Source organism: Callospermophilus lateralis, chromosome 18 (assembly GCF_048772815.1).
Source record: "Callospermophilus lateralis isolate mCalLat2 chromosome 18, mCalLat2.hap1, whole genome shotgun sequence".
Classification (NCBI taxonomy): Eukaryota; Metazoa; Chordata; class Mammalia; order Rodentia; family Sciuridae; genus Callospermophilus; species Callospermophilus lateralis.
In genome coordinates, this window is record NC_135322.1 from 19966398 (window position 1) to 19986167 (window position 19770).

General features: G+C 36.7%; 1 protein-coding gene across 3 annotated transcripts in view; it reads right to left on the reverse strand.

Moving 5' to 3' along the window:
• Positions 1-4223: 4223 nt before the first annotated feature.
• The window catches only part of Znf507 (zinc finger protein 507), a 41182-nt gene continuing 25635 nt past the window's right edge, over positions 4224-19770 (reverse strand). For 2 of the 3 annotated variants that reach the window (XM_076838924.2, XM_076838925.2), the window contains 2 exons: positions 8169-8303; positions 4224-8046 (listed from right to left, as the gene is read on the reverse strand). In XM_076838924.2, coding sequence (XP_076695039.1) covers positions 7680-8046; positions 8169-8303 — 502 coding nt within the window. In that variant the 3' untranslated portion in view covers positions 4224-7679. Of the gene's footprint in view, positions 8047-8168; positions 8304-19770 lie in introns of those variants that run through there. The other variant, XM_076838926.1, reaches the window with a different exon arrangement.

A 19770-nucleotide genomic window follows, 5' to 3' on the forward strand; every position in this document is an offset into this window, starting at 1 on the left:
CTTGTTCTCATAAGCCTGAAATAGAATTTTCTAACACCTTTTGTGGTTGGATATACTGAATTTAAATAGGACTGTAGATGTAAACAAAAAGAGCAAGATGTGGATTGATGTGCCTATTTCAGTAAAATGCAGCCACGTTATTTTGGAAATACTGATACTATAATTAATAAAATGACAAGTAGGGAAAAAAACACACAAATTTGGAGAACAGCACTATAGTGATAATAAACTTTTAAATGATAGTAGATGCCAACAAAAAGGACCTGAAGAAAGAATAACAGGTTTTATTTTGTTGAGGATCTTTTCAGGTCTCTATAGTTTACACATTTAAGATAACATACTTTCTTACTAACTTTAATTTTGGTGCGGGAGATGGAACCCAGGGCCTCATGCATATTAGGTATGTACTCTACCATTGAGTTACACCTCAGCTCTATTATTACTACTTTTAAAAACCATATTTGATCATTACTGATGCCAGTGGCCATGGCATGGATCATTATAAATACTTTTCATTTTTGCCTTTTACAAAGGTCAAAGATGAGAAATGAGAAAGATGAAATGGTTGGGGCCAAGTTCATGGGCAAGGAGTCATCATTTTCTGATTTTTGTTTTCATGACACTGAATACTGCATGCAGGCATACTCTACCACTGAGCTACATCCCCAGACCTTTTGACTCATGTTCTCACTAAGTTTCCCAGGCTGGCCTCAGACTTGTGATCCTTCCTACCTCAGTCTCTCAAGTCAGTGGGATTACAGGCTTGCACCACTGTTTCCAGCTCATTTTCTGATTTGTGTAAATAAAATTCCATCTACATAATATGTAGAGTCTTTTTGAAACAAAGGCCTCCTTGTACTTCGGCATTGCCATGAAAGTACCTGTCTTACATTCAATTTTGCAAACTATTAAAGAATGGAACCTTTATTATGTGGATCCAGTGAGACAGCTGGTATAAATCTGGTAAAGTTTGGAACACAAAAATACCAACATCTGACAATTTCAATATAAGGCAGTAAGAATTTATGTTAAAGGCCTAAAATTAAGGTTTTTTTTTTTTTTTCGTTTTCTTGGTGCTAGGGATTAAACCCAGGGGTGCTTAACCACTGAGCCACACGCCCAGCTCTTTTTTGTATTTTATTTGGAGACACAGTCTTGCTGAGTTGCTTAGGGCCTCGCTAATTTGCTGAGGCTGGTTTTGAATTCGTAATTCTCCTGCCTCAGCCTCCCACGCTGCTGGGATTATAGGCATGTACCACCATACCCAGTTAAATTAAGATTTTTTAATTTAAAGGAAGATCTATACTCCTTTGTAAGGCAAAAAATTTAAACAGTGGTTACCCATTATTGGAAAAAAAGTATCTGTAAGTTAATAAAAAGAATAAAGCTGGCATAATTTTATAAACACTTTCTGGCTCAAATGATAAAACTAGATATATTTATTAATACACCACTATATTCTGCAATTACATAAAATGAGGTCTATAATTCCCTAAAACAGGCAAACTGGGTTTTTCTGCATATATGATTCTGGAAGTGGTTTAAGCATTTGGATTCTGAGATACACACCAAAACACATTACCTAAGATTTTCATATGGCACCAATTAAGAACAGAGACTTCTCTTAAGAATTTACAGGGCCAAATATGTTCTCATTTTACATCTTTGCTGATTGATCTGGAAGAAATCTATGTAGGAGAGTACTGTGACTTTTTCGTAGCTGTGCCAGTTTAATCAACAGCTCTACATCAAAGCCAGCTACAACCCCCTCTCAATCCATGAATTTGGCTTTAGAGTCAGACATGCTATTCAATATAAAGTGTTATCTTTAGATTCTTTTCATTATATCCCGGATTATTCAAGTCAATAGTCACCCCAGTTGAATGGACTGATTACTGTGGTCATCTTGTCCCATGGTTATTCAAGCAGTGTCCAACTATTTGCAAGTGTGAAACAATCAGAGCTAACACAGACATGATAAGGTCATCAGGAGGAAAGCAGTACTTTGCATGGTGGCATTAATTTACTATTTAATAATGCGTGTTACTTTAAACAAGTTGTGTTTAGGTTTAAATATTAGAGATGACAAAATAGTGAGACAGGTTCAAGTCATAAAACATGCATAGGACTGAGGAAGAAGAGGTAGATGATAAGAATGACAGAAGAAGAAACAATACAATTCTAAAACACTTCTCTAAAAAAAAGCTTTCTTTGTGTTGGCTTTCCATCCATGGTTACCAAAATACCTGACACAAAACAACTTGTAGAAGGAAAGGTTTATTTTGGTTCATGGTTTCAGTCTATGGTTGGCTGGCTCCATTGCTCTGGGCCTGAGATGAGGCAGAACATCACGGTTGAAAGTTGTGGCAGAGGAAAACCACTCAGCTCAAGGCAGCTGGGAAGCAGAGAGGAAGGGACCAAAGATATAGACTCCAAGGGCATACCCCAAATGAACTGCTTCCTCCAACCATGCCCCTCTGCCTACAGTTTCCATTACCTCCCAATAGTCCATTGAAGTTACTAATTCATCAAGTGGTTAATCCTCTGATGAGGTCAGGATTCTCATCATCCAATCACTTTTCAAAAGCCCCACCTCTGGACATTATTGCTTTGGGGACCAAGCCTTAACATATGAGTTTTGGGGGACATTCCAGATGTAAACTCTAGCACTTTTTAATAAAAAAGTCTTTTCTTTCAGGTAGTTTTAAAGCACAGGTTATACCATTGTTCTGTATTTCAACGAACTTCCTGATGGTAGATAATTTGGACTTTGTGGGTCATACCATCTTTGCCACTAACAAATAGTGCTGACATTGTTCCTTGAAAACAGCCACATAACATGTAAAAAAGTGATTGTGAATTGGGTATGGTGGTGCATGCCTGTAATCCCAGCAGCTCAGGAGGCTGAGGCAGGAGCATCATGAATTTAAAGCCAGCCTCAGCAATAGTTAGGTACTAACCAACTCAGTGAGACCCTGTCTCTAAATTAAAATACAAAATAGGGCTTGAGGATGTGACTCAGTGGTTGAGTGCCCCTGAGTTCAATCCCCATTCCAAAAAAAAAAAAAAAAAAAAGTGGGTGTGGCTATTCCAAGAAAACACTCATTTACAAAAACAGGTGGAAGCCTAAATTTAAAGTAAGGGCCATAGTTTGCCAATTTTTCTCCTAAACTAGCACTACCCAAGAGAAATATCATGTGAGTCATATGTAATTTAAAATTTTCTAATAGCTACATTTATAAAATAAAAATAGGTGAAATTAACTTTTTTTTTTAAAAAATATTTTTCTTTAGTTGTAGATGGACACATGACTTTTTATTTATTTATTTTTATGTGGTACTGAGGATTGAACCCAGTGCCTCAAACGGCTAGGTGAGCACGCTAACACTAAGCCACAACCCCAGCCCTGAAATTTTTATATAACCCAATATATTAAAAATTTTATTTTAACATGCAATCAATTAAAAAAAAACTATTTACATATATTTCTTTTGCAACTATTGGAGCATTTAAATTATATTTCAAGTGATCAATAGTCACATGTGGGTATGGGTACCAAATTGGACCATTATGTTCTAAACTTTTCAAGATAGGAATTCTACAACTAATTTAGAGTTTAGTGACACAGAGTTGGGATTTGGATTTGAAAGATAGGGGATATGATTATATTGCTCCAGGGAGTACAGGACCAGGGATTAAAGCTACTGGGACGAAATATGTGGTGTCAGTCACTTCAAGCTGAGGTGGCCCAGGATTCTAAAGCACAAACTGATAACTACACTAATAATGCAGTCAGATGATGTCAGCATCACTTACCAATCCAACAAACCAGATGTCAAAAGACATAAGACATTAGACCATGGAATGATGACAAGTGAGAACTCATTGCTGTAATCTCTGGCTTTCAGTAAACAATGCCAACCATCCTAAGTATGACTAGTCTTCAGAACTTTGACCACAGCATAATTGGAAACATAAGTGTGTGATTTGGAAGACAAAATTAAGACTTACTTAGCAAGGGGAAAAGCTCCAAACTTAGACTGAATTTTAAAAATGATTTCAGAAGCCAAATGCTTTTTCAATTATTTTTGTTTAACAGTTTAATACAAGTCAGCAATAGTTTAAAAAGTTACTAGAGGATGATCATAAGCCTTACCTTTGGGAATCTTTTAATTATTTAAATATAGCTATCTAATCAAATCGACATTTCTAAGAACAGACATATGTATAGTTAATAAAACTTAAAGGCAAGTGTTTTTAACAAAAAATTTATTACCAAAATACAATATTAAAGTCAATACATGACAAACTCCTGTAAAGCAAAATAAATTATTCTAACATTGTACAGTATTTCCAAAGGTAGTTAAAGAAGCGCTATAGACCTTGCTTCACTGTTCTGAACAGATAAACTGTTCTACCATGAACACAATCCTAGAGTTTCAGCTTTAAGGCATGCAGCTCAATGTGCAGGATAATTTTACAAAATGCAAATCATCCTATTTTTAATAAGATACAGTGTCAGAATTAACTGTAGTCTTTACATGTCAGTGTTCCAGAAACTTTTATACTTTGGCTATAGAAGCAATGCCATAGTGTTTCACAATACTTATTTCTTAAAAAAATACATGTATTCATGTCCATGAATATCAAACTCAAATTTCTATTAAATATATTTTATAGAATATTACTTAGAGCACCTTGCTGTACAATAAAAAAAGATTAAATAAGTGTCTATGAAAACTAAAAATATAAGTCTCATAGAGAAGCCTGCTTGTCTTTGCCAAGCCAAGTACGCTACAGGAAGATACAATGTAAACATGGATGCCCACCATTTGCTTTGTGAGAAAAAAACAGAAAATCATTATAAAGCCATCAACAGCTACCCTGAAGAAGATGAAAGATCTAAATCAAAGGCTTCAGTCAGTGTCACACACGCACTGTCTGGCCACAGAACTTAAGTCTACAGATCAAGAGGAATATAAGCATAGTACTGTTGGAACACTGGGGACACCAACCACATTCTGGATTATTAAAGAAAGGGAGAAAACATCAGAGCCCTGAAAAGTGTTATTTATAATGATCAGAATGCATTATCTCCCTGATTCTCACTTCTGCTGAATTTAGTTTTTTTTAAAACTATTTTCACTATCAAATCTTAGAACTGTAAGTGTTCAGAGCAGAAAACAAACAGTGTGAACTCTATATGACATAAGTTCTAGTAGCAATAAATAATTATTCCTATAAAGGGATTCCCTATTCATTATTTTAATAACTCTTTTCTACAATTATAATTGCATATTTAGTCTTCATTATTACTTTTAGAAACTCAATTGTTCTTGGCAGAAACAGTTTTAAGCCTTGCCACAAAATAATAATGGGAAGATTTAAAATATTCTTGGTACATATTTCCTCCTGTAGGCCAAGAGAAAGTTTTTATGGACAATTGAAAACTAGAATCAGGTGAAAGTTTAAGGGTATTGAACTTCTGGGTTAACTTTTCCCTAAGGGGTAGAGAATTAAATTCATGATTTCAAATGGAATATTTAAGTAACAATCAAAGGAAGTGGTTTAAGAAAATTAAGAAAGGCAATTTAAAAAGTCACACTTGAAATTTTGGGATTTTTCCAAAGGATTATGGAAAAGCAAAGCCAAGGAAAATTCTTCTAAGATTGTTACTTTTCAGAATAACAGAACTTTATAAAGAAACATTGAGTAATAGTCACAGTCACCAGAAATGAAAAATTAATGTACATAGAGTGGCAACAACAATGATGAAATGGAACCTTTAAAGGATTTTATTTGAATTCAAAATTAAATATAAATGGTTCAATTCTGAAATAGGAGAAAATGCATTTATTTAAATCCATGTATAGTGGATTTGGGAAATATAGTTTAGTATATATAAATTCATTTTATCTTTCCAAAAAGCATATATCAGAAATGAATTAACTTTCACAAATAAATTAAAGCTACCTAAATCAAAGAGCTGCAAAGTTACAGCCAACTGTATGTTTAAATATCATCATCAAAATGAGAAAAATAAAAACAAATTAGACAGTGTTTCAAGGTGGCTGGCCCCACTTATATAGTTCCTAATGCTATCTTAAAAATATTAATTCATTTTGTTTATACCTGGACTTTGGGAGCAAAATTCTTTCTGAAAACTTTGCCTATATAGTATTCCATTCATGAAATTCTTGCTTTTGGTGTTCTAAGTTTATCAGAGTCACAACCTCAACTCTAAATGTTAGAAATGGATATTCAGAATGTTCATCTGAAATAGCACCATGAAGATAGCGCACTGAATGGTGCACCTGCCTTTTGACTGGAGGCAGAATAACAAAAAAATAATGTATAAATAAGTGATAAGGACTACAAAAACAAAACACCCTGTTTTTTTTTCACCCACTGAAACAATTATAATACAAAATATGTAATTAACGAGAAACTTATGTGTATTTGACGGCAAGTTTTACTGCGACAGCACGTTTACTTAGTTTTCCACATCACACTCTAAACATAATTTCTTAGAAAGAAATCCTACAGAATTGCCAAATTCTGTTTGCTAATTAAAATTTTTACAAACCACTTGAATTTTTACTATATTTTGGTCACATTTGGTTATTTCTCTTCTGCTAAAAATATAACTAAATTAATAAACTTCAGAAAGGAAAATCTCAACAGCAGTACTACGTTTAAGAGTCCTCTGAATTTTCTCCCTCAACTTCATTTTTATCTTAGTGTTCAAACTATTGCTAAGGCCTGATGTAATTTTTCATACTCTGTTGCTGCTTTAAGAGACTCATTCAAATAACAAGGAATCCTCACTTAGCACTGAGGATCAGAAAGCCTATTTAACTATCGAAAGTGTGCTGTGTTCTTCCAGACACTCTGAAAGGAACCTGTGAGAAGTGCCCTGCTGTGCTCAACTAGTCACCAATTCTGTGAACTTGAGATTGATTTGAGTTTGGTTGGAATGAACCCATTTCTTCCTATTCCTACCAAAAACTCACTGTCAATTTAAGACTACAATTTACTTCTTATATGTCTATTTATAATCCAGATTTGGTTTAGAGGTCTTTCTTTTGTTTTTGGGAATAAAGGAACGTATCCCAGATTGAGTATATGATAAATTCTTATTGAGTATATGATAAATTCAGGGGAAGATTTTAGTGGATCATTTCAAAACCCTCTATCTGCTTCCTTGTAGACTCTGAAAAAAAAAAAAAAAAAACCCTCTAGAAGCTATGAGCCATTCTCACAAGAGACCCAGCAATTCCAGAGCTGGCATGTCAAAAGTAAACACAAGAGAGTTAAGCTCTGCTAAGACTGTGACACTTTTATAACAAGTTTTAGAAGAGTTCCTGAAAAGCCCTTTCTTAAATTTTGCTTGCATGTATGTCTAAACTATAATAAGCTCTTAATAATAAATACAGTCAACACTAAGAAGGGGTGACAGAGAATTAATACCGATTACATCTTTGTTCCTCCTCAACCCACTTTCCCTCCCTCAAAATATTTAAATATTACTGTTTATCCATTTGAAATTCATTTTATTACATCACAAGTTTGGTTCCATAGTCACACCTGTCATTTCCTCTCACACCAACTAGTTTTTCTGCATCTAGTAGATTAGTTATCTCATAGCACAAAGGTGAAACTGTGGTTAACTATTCCAGCTAATTTGTGTTTACAGCTGTGCTGTGGTCTTTATTTAGGATGATATTTACAATTTCACCCTCATGCTCTTTCATATGATCCAAGAGATTTTCTTTGCTGGTTGATTCAAAACCACAAATGCAACAACAGAAGAGCAAAACGCAATACTCCATTCCAGGAGGGGCTAGACTAGAGTTCTTTTCTAAACTATATGAGGTATTATTTGTAGGGCTCAGTTTCTCATTCTCATTGGGATCTATGACTTCACTGGGTGCTTGGGAAATCAGCTCAGAGGATGACACCAAATTTTCCGAACTTCCAGTGACAGGATCGGCTCTCTCTTCACTGCTGTTTAATAGAGTTTTTCCAGAGGATTTCCCCAGAACTCTTCAAAACAAAACAAAACACACCAGACCTTGAGTGGGCTACCTATACTGTAGGACTAGTAGTTTTAATTCTAACTTTAATTTTTATATACAGTAATAAAGGGAGGGGGTAGAATCAAATACCTGCCACTTTGTGAAATTGCATCATTAATAGCCTTGTTTACTTGTTCGTAGTTGTAATTTTGGTCACTTGCATGCTTCCACATATGAGACTTCAAAGACGGAGGATGGCTGCACACATACCCACATAGAGAACATCTGAAAGACAGATAAGAGAAAAATCAGAACACTCCCATGATGTTATTTAAAATTTAGAATGATCTGTAATAATGATTATAATCCTTCTGCAGTTTTACTAGATATATCATATTTCACGGAATCTCAGATGACTGATTCTAAGAGATATGGGATTCCGTCATGTCTAAGAATGAGTCAATAAATGAAAGAGGCATTTTATAGAGAACTTACAGGAATCAAGACATCTTGGATTATTTCCGGTATTATATGATCTTGAAAATATTTCTAACAGTAACATATAAAATCTTGACTCTATATTATTTAACAACATACATAAAGAAAACAAAATTAACATTTTATACCACTATATTACTACTTTGTGTGTATGTGGAGGTAATACAGGGGGTTGAACCCAGGGAGACTTTACCACTGAGCTATATCCTCAGTCCTTTTTTTTTTTTTTTTTGTAGTGGGGGATTGAACTCTAGGGTACTTGATTACTGAGCCACATCCCCAGCCCTATTTTGTATTTTATTTAGAGACAGGGTCTCACTGAGTTACTTAGCACCTCATTTTTGCTAAGGCTGGCTCAGAACTCTCAATCCTCCTGCCTCAGCCTCCTGAGCTGCTAGGATTACAGGTGTGTGCCACAATGCCTGGCTTACCCCAGTCCTTTTAGGGAAAACAATTTTTTTTTTTTTTTTTTGATCTTGACACAGGATCTTGCTAAGTTGATAATGCTGTCTTCAAACTTCCTCCTCAGCCTCCCAAGTTGCTAGGATTATGGGCATGTGCCACTGTACCTGGCTATACCACTCTATTTCTTAATCAAGAAAGCCAAAAGGAAACCAAATGACTTACAACATGAACTTTACAGATCCACAGAAAATGGAAGTAGTCATGAAAAAGTTTCAACAATTTAGATTTCATAAATATAACTAACTGTCTTTAATATCTTGCATTAGTAGTGTGGTATATTTGTTAAAATTGATGAACCAATATCAACACATTTTTATTAGATCTAATTCACAGTTTATACTAGGGTTCACAGTTTGTACTGTATAATTCTGTTTTGACACCATGACAGTGTTATGCTAGTTCCACTGTCCTTGAAATCCCCATGTTCTATAGACACTGAGCTATCCTTCCTGCCCCTCAATTATAGGCAACCACCACTGATCTTTTTATTGTCTCCACAGTTCTGCCTTTTCCATAATGCCATATAATTGGAATCACAGCAATATGCAATTAATGTTTTTCACATCTTTTAGTGGATTGGTAGTCCTTGTTTATTGATAATAACAGATACTGTTTGGATGTACCATAGTTTCCTTATTCATCCACCTCCTGAAAGACATCTCAGTTGCTTCCAATTTTTTGCAATTATGAAAACTGCTATGAACATTCATATGCAGGTTTTATGTGGATAAAAGTTTTCATCATATGTGTAAATATCTGAGGGCTTAATTGCAGAACTGTATTATAACACTGCTTATGGTTTTTTTTTGGGCGGGGGTATTGGGGCTTAAACTCAAGGGCACTCAACCACTGAGCCACATCCCCAGCCCTATTTTGTATTTTATTTAGAGACAGGGTCTCACTGACTTGCTTAGCACCTCAATTTTTGCTGAGGCTGGCTTTAAACTTGAGATCCTCCTGCCTCAGCCTGTGCCTGGCAAAACTGTTTATCTTTTTAGGAAACCACAAATGTAGTTTTTCAGAAACATTTCTCTTAAAATATAATTAGAAAATCAAATCAGATAACTCATTTGAACTCTTCCCTAAACCAATAAGAGACACGGTCAACAAATCTAAAGGCATAAGAGTAAAATAAAACCATTAAATATGGGGAAGTAATATAATCTTATTCTAACCCACCACCTCTAATTTAACTTTATGATGGAATGCAGCAATATTTCTTTATTAACATGTTCTGAGAATTGGGTTCAAGGTTAACAGACTTTGACTTTACAAAATACCACTCTAGGTTTATTTATTTATTTATTTATTTTTTGGTAGTTGTAGATTGACAGAATGCCTTTATTTTATCTGTTCATTTTTATGTGGTGCTAAGGATTGAACCCAGTGCCTCACACATGCTAGGTAAGTGCTCTGCCACTGAGCCACAACCACAGCCCAAGGTTAATTCTTGACAGACCTTTCAGCTGGATGTGGTGGCACATGCCTATAATCCAAGCAATTTGGGAGTCTAAGCCAGAAGGACTGCAAATTTGAGGATAGTCTGACCAACATAGTGAGACCCTGTCACAAAATTAAAAAATAAAAAGGTTGGGGATGTAGCTCAGTGGTAAGCACCCCTGGTTTCAATCTCTAAAGAAAAAAAAAAGTAATGCAATTTCCCTATTAGTGAGAAACTGGCAAAGATGAGTAAGTCTGATAAGATTCTTCATAGATGTGGAGATGCACAATTGATCAAGAGAACGACATACCTGTAATCCCATAAATTCTTAGTTATCTACCCTAGAGACATTCTTGCACCTGTTTACAAGGATACACATACAAGAATGACTATGTAACTGTGAACAGAGTGGGAAAAATGGACATAACCCATAATCAGTTCCTGCACAGGGCCACAGAAATCAATTGGTCTTTCTTCATATAATGCAACATTAGAAAGTCGTTAAAGTCAAAAGAACGAGATTTATACTTTTCACCATGAACCAATGCCAGTAATAATCAGTGAAGAGAAAAAAAAATTTTTGTGTGGCTCGCACGGGGAGTGATTGAGGGTAAGTAAACTGCTTGCCCCTGAGGGCAGGGCGAGAGGATGGGTAGCCATTTTAAGATTCCTCTTTTGTTTTGCTTCATTTTTGTTTTAAGTTGCCTGTCCCTGAAGATGAGTGAGATGGAAGAAAAACCGCTCACATCTGAGGAAAAACTATTTACGTCTGAGGAACAGATAGGGAGAAAGGACGGATGCACATGTCAGGAGGATAGAAAGGCTATAATGAATTTTTGTTGTTCCCTTTTTGTTTCATTCTGTCTCGGTTTTGTTTGGCGTCATCTTGTTGGGTTGTATTATAGTAGAAATATGGGATCAGAAATTAGTAAAAAACAAACCAAAAGAGTGTTAAGTAAATTGTTAGAGGAAGGAGGCATTGCAGTAAAATCAAGAGCAGTCAGGGCATACGTTGATACAATACAAAAATGTAGCCCATGGCTTTTTAAGGAGGAGTTGTTAAGTATATCACAATGGAACCATCATGGTGAAGATTTAAAAAGAATAGAAAAGAACAGCCCAGGAACTCTGCCAGTTGGCACATTGCCATTGTGGACGTTCGTATCTGGTTTGCTTAGTCCAAAGCCTTCAATTCAGACAAAGGTAGAGGAAGGAGAAGACATATTGATTCAAGTAAAAGAGAAGGTCTCTCAAGTTAGTCAGAAAAAGGAAAAGATTCAAGTAAAAGAGAAGGTCTTTCGAGCTAGTCAGACAGAGGAAGGAAGTTTAGAGCAGAAAAAGCCATCAGGGGAAAAATTACAACAGGAGACTGCTACTAACACCTTTCTATCATCAGAGGGTGTAAGTGTCCAACCAACAGCACCACCTCTATAGGAGACTGCTACTAACACCTTTCTATCACCAGAGGGCATAAGTGTCCAATCAACAGCACCACCTCCATATGCTGGGAGGCTCCCAACCCCCACAGTTGATAGTTGTGATCCTGAGACAGGATCTCAAGCATTAACATGCCCTGTATTTGAGGTAGGAGGGCAGCGAATTTACCATGCTTTAAATTTCAAAACAGTGAAGCAGCTAAAAGAGGCTGTAACAGCCTATGGTCCTCAAGCACCCTTCACTGTAAGCTTGGTCGAATCCATTAACAACGTGAACATGACGCCAGCAGATTGGGCTAATATGTGTAAAGCTGTGCTAAATGGAGGTCAATACCTGTTATGGAAGGTTGCCAATGAGGCATTTTGCAAGGAGGCGGCTAGGCGAAATGCAGCAGCTGGTTATCCTCAGAGAAATCTAGATATGTTGTTAGGAAAGGGACCTTATGAGGATTAGCAGCAACAAATTGCATATGATCCTGGCGTATACGCACAAATTGCTGCAGAGGCGATTAGGGCATGGAAGACTTTACAAGGACATGGAGGTTTACAAGGTCAATTATCTAAGATAATACAAGGAGCTAATGAATCTTACGCTGAATTTGTAGATAGGCTTATTCAAACAGCTATCAGAGTTTTGGGGAATACAGAACAAGCAATGCCATTAATAAAACAACTGGCTTATGACCAAGCGAATCGTTGGTGCAGAGATATCATTAGACCATGGAAACATGGAGATTTAAACACATATATTAAATTATGTAGAGACATTAATGAACAAGAGCAAGTCGTGGCAGCTGCAGTAAAACAGGATTTAGATGCCAGAGACATTAATGAACAAGGGCAAATTGTGGCAGCTGCAGTAAAACAGGCTTTAGATGGCAGGCCAAGAACATGCTACAATTGTGAACAAACAGGACATTTTAAAAGGAATTGCCCAATAGGAGGGGGTTTAACAAAACTAGGTATCAAAGGGGTAGAATACTGGGAATTTGCCCACGATGCCGAAGAGGGAGACATTGGGCTAATGAATGCCATTCTCAAACCACCATAGAGGGTACTCCATTATCAAAAAACGAACAAAGACCAAGTGTTTATCCACGATATCGTGGAGAAAGGCATCAGGCTCCATTGCCAAAAAATGGACAGCGGGGCCCAATACCACAAATATACGGAGCACTGGAGGAACCCAGCAACCCCATCAGGGTAGTGCCCAGGACACATTGTCCATCAGATCCCTCATCAGACAAACCAGAGGGAGCGCAGGGTTGGACATCTGCGCCTCTGCCAGATCAGTACTAACTCCAGAGATGGGAGTTCAAATCATTCTCACAGGGGTGAAAGGACCTCTTCCCAAAGGAACAGTAGGCTTATTATTGGGATGCAGCTCTTCTACTCTAAAAGGACTTATGATAAGTCCTGGGGTAATTGATCCCGATTATGAAGGTGAAATAAAAATTATAGCCAGTTCTCCAAAGGGTATATCAGTAATTTCACCAGGAGATAGAATAGCACAGTTACTAATAATACCCAGCCAACATGATAAATTTTCCAGTCGTACTGTAGAAAGAGGTTCCAAGGGATTAGGCTCCACAGGTGTAGATTGGGCTATGCTTTCTTTAAATTTAGATTTTCGCCCCATGCTAAAACTAAATATTCAAGGACATGAATTTAATGGGCTACTGGATACCTTAGCATCATCTCTCGTCAAGAATGGCCAAAACATTGGCCATTACAACAAGGCACTCAAACGCTTCGGGGCCTAGGAGTGGCGACTAATCCCCATAGAAGTGCAATGGTATTAGATTGGAAGGATCCTGAAGGATGCGAAGGAACTATACAGCCATATGTATTGGATCATGTTCCTGTAAATTTATGGGGACGAGATGTCCTAGATCAATTAGGTTTGACATTAACAAATAACATCAACCAAAATGCACCCACTATTATGACTAGACAAGGTTTTAGGAAAGGAAAAAGATTAGAAAAACAAGAACAAGGTATAGCAGCACCAATACAAATAGATCAAGGAACAGACAGACATGGGTTGGATTTTCAGAAAGGGCCACTGAGACAATAAAAATTACTTGGAAATCAGAAAGACCAGTATGGGTTCCTCAGTGGCCCCTGATTAAAGAAAAGATAAAAGCAGCCCATGACCTGGTCAAACAACAATTAGCGGAAGGACATATACAACCATCTGTATCTCCCCATAATACTCCCATTTTTGTCATCAAAAAGAAATCTGGTAAATGGAGATTATTGCACGATTTAAGAGCCATTAATAATGAGATGGTTATTATGGGACCTGCTCAATCGGGGATTCCTCAATTGTCTGCTTTGCCAAAAACTTGGTACGTTTTAGTTATAGATATTAAAGATTGTTTTTTTTTTTTCAATTCCAATTCATCCTAAGGATAGTCCACGTTTTGCATTTACTATCCCTGCACTGAATCATGAAGGTCCTGATCAGAGATATGAATGGAAAGTACTCCCTCAAGGGATGGCTAACAGCCCAACTATGTGTCAAATTTATGTTAACAAAGCAATCCATATTAGAAATCAAAATCCTGAACTACAAATATTTCACTATATGGATGATGTATTATTAGCACACAAAGCTAAAAACACATTGCTAGAATGTTATGCCACGCAAACTTATTAAAAAATTATAATCTAGAGATAGCAATAGATAAAGTACAATTAAATTTTCCAATTAATTATTTAGGAGTTCTATTATCCTCAACCATGGTCCGTCCACCAAAAATTCAAATACGAGTAGATCAACTCAAATCACTTAATGACTTTCAAAAGTTATTAGGAGACATAAATTGGATAAGGCCTTATCTAGGTATACCAACAGGAGAGTTGGGACCTTTATTTGATATCCTAAAAGGTCCATCAGATCCAAATTCACCCCGAATGTTAATGCCTGAAGCAAGAATGGCATTAAAAATCATTGAAACATATATGGAAAATATGCATTTGGATAGAATTGATATAAGTTTGCCTTTATTATTTACTGTACTACCAACAAAAAATATTCCTACAGGAGTATTTTGGCAAGAAGGTCCATTATTATGGATACATTTATCTTATTCTCCTAACACTATTCTTACTAGGTATCCTGAGGCTGTAGGACAATTAATACTCAAAGAAATAAAAGCAGCAAAGGAAGTGTTTGGAATTTCTCCCAATAAAATTATTACTCCATATACTATGAATCAAATTGATGAGTTAGCTAATGAGTTAAATACGTGGGCAATAATCATGTGCAAATCTAATGTTTCATTTGATAACCACTTACTATCTAATCCTTTATTGTCTTTTTGGTCATCGCATCCTGTAATTTTTCCAAAAATGACAAGAAAAACACCTATCGTGAATGCTCCAAATATATTCACTGATGGATCAAATAATGGTACAGCAGCAATAGTTACACCTGATCAAACTTTTACATTTTTAGTACCCAAACAATCAGCTCAATAGGTAGAGCTTAATGCAGTATTACAAGCTTTTGTGATGTTTAAAGATTCCGTATTTAATTTATTTTCCGATAGTCAGTATATAGTTAATGCTATAGTATCCCTTGAAGATGCTGGTAGGATTTCCCCTTCCTCTACTGTTTTCTCTTTGCTTTCCACTAAACAAAGTCTAATCTGGGACAGAAAAGATCCATTCTTTATAGGACATATCAGGGCACATACAGGATTGCCTGAGCCCTTAGTTTGGGCAATGATTTAGCAGATAAAACTACACATGACATACATATTTTCTCTACACTAGAAGAAGCTACAAATTTTCATAAAAAGTTCCATGTCAATGCTAATACTTTATAAAAGCGTTTTAAAATAACTAAGGAACAAGCTAGACAAATAATAAAACAATGTCAAAATTGTGTGACCTTTTTACCACAAGTTAATCTTGGAATCAATCCTAGAGGATTGATACCTAACCATATTTGGCAGATGGACATCACACACGTGCCAGAATTTGGAAAATTAAAATATTTGCATGTTACAGTTGATACTTCTTCTGGATTTTTGATGGGCTCCCTTCATGCCGGAGAAAAAACTAAAGATGTTATAGCTCATTGCTTACAAAATTTTGCCATTGTGGGCGTTCCAAAACAGTTAAAAACAGATAATGCCCCTGGTTATACTTCTACCTCTTTTAAACAATTTTGCTCAACATTTGGCATTACTCATATAACAGGAATCCCATACAATCCACAGGGACAAGGCATAGTTGAAAGAGCTCATCAAACTATTAAAATGTACTTATTAAAGCAAAAGAAGGAATTGGGAAGGGGTATATATTCCCCAAAGATAAACTTAAAATAACCCTTTTTACTCTAAACTTTTTAAATTTGGATTCATCAGGGCTTAGTGTTGTGGAAAGGCATATGTGTTCAAAAAATGTATATAAGCCCAAGGTACTTTGGAAGGATATTCTAACAGGACAATGGAAAGGTCCTGACCCAGTAATTGTCTGGAGTCGGGGGGTCTGTTTGGGTGTTTCCACAGGGAGAACAGCAGCCGATTTGGATTCCAGAGAGATTAACTAAGGTCCTGAAGTGATTGCCTGGAGTCGGGGGTCTGTTTATGTGTTTCCACAGGGAGAACAGCAGCCGATTTGGATTCCAGAGAGATTAACTAAAGCAATTTCTACAGACCAAAAAGAAGATGATTTGGCTCAAATCCATAACAGCTGATATCCAGAACTCCAGTTTGGCAATTCTTACATCTGCGACAGAACCAGAATGCTTTTTTCAATATCTATTTTATTATTGCCCTTTCCCATATCATGAAGTTCTATTTTGCTTTTTGAGCTCATACAGATCTAGGTTAATGTTTTGCTGATCAGTTCTGTTTTTCTGACTATAGAGTTTTTAAACATTGCAATGGAGATTTCACCTATAAAAAGTTATAAGGCCTTTACTATTATGTTATGTGTTGTATTATATTATGTGTGCACACTTGTGTTTTGTGTTATATGTTTGAAAGTACGTATGTCCATATATCATATATGATGAGCGCTCATGAAAAAATGGATCCAAATTTTTTTTTTATTTCACGTGATTTAAATGGTTTAATTTAAATTGGGTAAACAACTGTTGAGGATTGTTTTAATATGTGAACAAAACAGGAGGTTAACAGATCTGTTTGTTTACTTTCACCTTTCCTTTTCATTATATTTAATAATTCTCTTCAAGATAATGTAAATTGTAAGAAAATTGGTTTCTTTCAGTGCCTTCTGGAATGTTACATAATTTTTTCTTTAGCCATTATTGCCAGAATTCCTATCTTCATCCCAGTGCCGGTGAAGACAAAGATAAAACCAATCTATAGCTTCTGCAACAGCCATCACTGAACTGCTTGCAAAACTTGCCTGAACTATGTGTCACTTGTATGCATTGTGAACTCACTTGTATGCATTGTGAACTATCTGTTGGTGCAACGACTTGTGGTAGTGCTGGGGTATCTATGCTGATGGTGTCATCGGTGGTACAATTTTTCCAAAAGGAGCTGTCAACTGGCTTGGTGTATCTTCCTCCCTTCTGCTTGTCATGATCGTTCAGCTAAAATTTTGGGGCCAACAGAGGTGAGGCAAAGAACCTCACCCCCCCGCTGGTACAAAGACCTCTCCACAGGTGTGGCTGTATACTGGACCGGTAGTCCGTGATGGGTAAGATCTAATTGCAATGGTACCAACCTAAGACAGGAGGCTGACACCTTGAGGTCAGCTCATCCGATAACAGGTAAGGACCATATGTACTATTGGACAACCTAAGGCAGGCACGGTCCCTAAGCCACATGCTTGTTGTTTAAACAGAGAGGGGGAGATGTTGAGAGCCACAGCCGAAGGGGCCCCAGCAAACTTTCAGACTGCCAGCTGATGATTGGCTCACAGCGGCCCCAGCAATATCTAGCTGATTGGCTCCTCTGTGGTGATACTCATTGGAGATGCTCACTGAGCTGTTTCCCCGCCCTTTCAGACTACCAGCTGATGATTGGCTCACAGCGGCCCCAGCAACATCTAGCTGATTGGCTCCTCTGCGGTGATGCTCATTGGGCTGTTTCCCTGCCCTTTCAGGCCAGAGCTGCTCATTGGGGGACTTTTTTGGCTCCGCCCACGCGACCCAGCCAATCGGCCTCAAGAGCAGGAGGATTGTGGGAGGTGGAGAGGCTGGGGGTTGGGGAAGTGGCTTGTGGGAAGCCAGTGGTGGCAGTTGGGCTCTGAGGGTTTTCCTGAGGAGCGGTTTTGTTTGGTGTGTGTGGATCTAAAAATAAAGTTAGTTTCTTTTGACAAGTGGCCCCTGAATTGTGCCCAGCCAGACTGCGGCACAATTTAAATATATTGTTTAAAAAAACCCAGTATGTATGTATAACCTGTAAGTTTATGAATATACGTGTTTATGTGCTGAACACACACACACACAAACACATAGACACATACACATACACACACAGTTATTTAAAAATGCCTGGAAATGACACATATCAACATCAGGAAAATGGGTTACCCTAGGAAAGAAGAGGTGAAGAAAAGAATAGATGAAGAAGAATGAAAACAAGATTTTTATTTTTTGGTAGTGGGGATTGAAATTGAACCCAGGGACACTCAACCCCTGAGCCACATCAAAGCCCATTTTATATTTTATTTAGAGACAGGGTCTTGCTAAGTTGCTTAAGAGCCTCACTAAGTTGCTGAGGCTGAACTTAGCCTCCCAAGCCACTGGGATTACAGGTATGTGCCACCGTGCCCAGCAAGGTCTTAGTTTTATCTACAATGTTTTATTTCTTCAAAATGTAGTAAAATGTTTTAAAATGTTCCTTTTCAAAAATACTTTAAAAAATCATTAGCCTATTCTCTTTAAAAATTTATAGTTTGTATTTTAAGCCTTTAAGATTTTATAGCTAAAAAAAAAAAAAAAAAAGATTCTATAGCTAGCATAAGACAGTCACCAATTCACTGGCTACACACACAAAAAGTAACCTTAATTAGATGCATCATATTTTAACAAAGCCCAGCTAATCTGTTTTTACTAATGTTTATAAAAGAGCCGGCATGGTATCACCTCCACTGTTCAACCACTGTATCTATTGTTTTACTGTCACACTGTAGTGTGTACTACCATGTGCTCACAATCTCCCACTTAAGAGGCTCCGGATCAGTCCCTTGAAAAGAGTGACTGCCCTGAGCCACTGGGGCTTGGCACCCAGGTGACAATGGGCAAGAGATGCTATGTATTTCCAGCTAGTATCTCCACTAACTACAATGCTTCGATACATATTGAATACAGCAACTTATAATATAAATACCTTTTTGTTATGTTATACAAAAGGGAAATAGACATGAAATCTTGTTTTTTAGGATTACTTGTGTCCTCAGACTACTGCCCAGAAACCTCAGCAGAAAACTTTTATCCATAATGAGCCACAGAATTCTGTGTACAGCAAAGGATCTCCTGAGTGAAAAGTCAGACTTATACAACCAGAATTTCATACTTTGAAAAAACTGGGTCAAAAAATATTAAAAATTTATCTTATAGAACATCTCTAATGTTACCAAAACTTATTTAAAAAATAAGGACGAGGTATTTAAGTAACTTTTCTTAGAAATAAACTTCTAATTTTAGAATAGTTACAGATTTACAGGAATACTGAATTCCCCCTATTGTTAACATGTTACATTCGTGTGTTATACCTGCCATAAATAAGGAACAGTGTTGATATAGTATTAACTGACCTCTATACTTTATTCAGATTTCCTGAACTTTTACCTAAATATCCTTTTTCTGCTCCAGAATCCCATCCAGTATTTCACATTGAGTCATCCTGTCTCTTTAGGACCTTCTAGACTGGAACAGTTCTCCTCAGACTTGCCTAGTTTCAATTGACCTTGACAGATG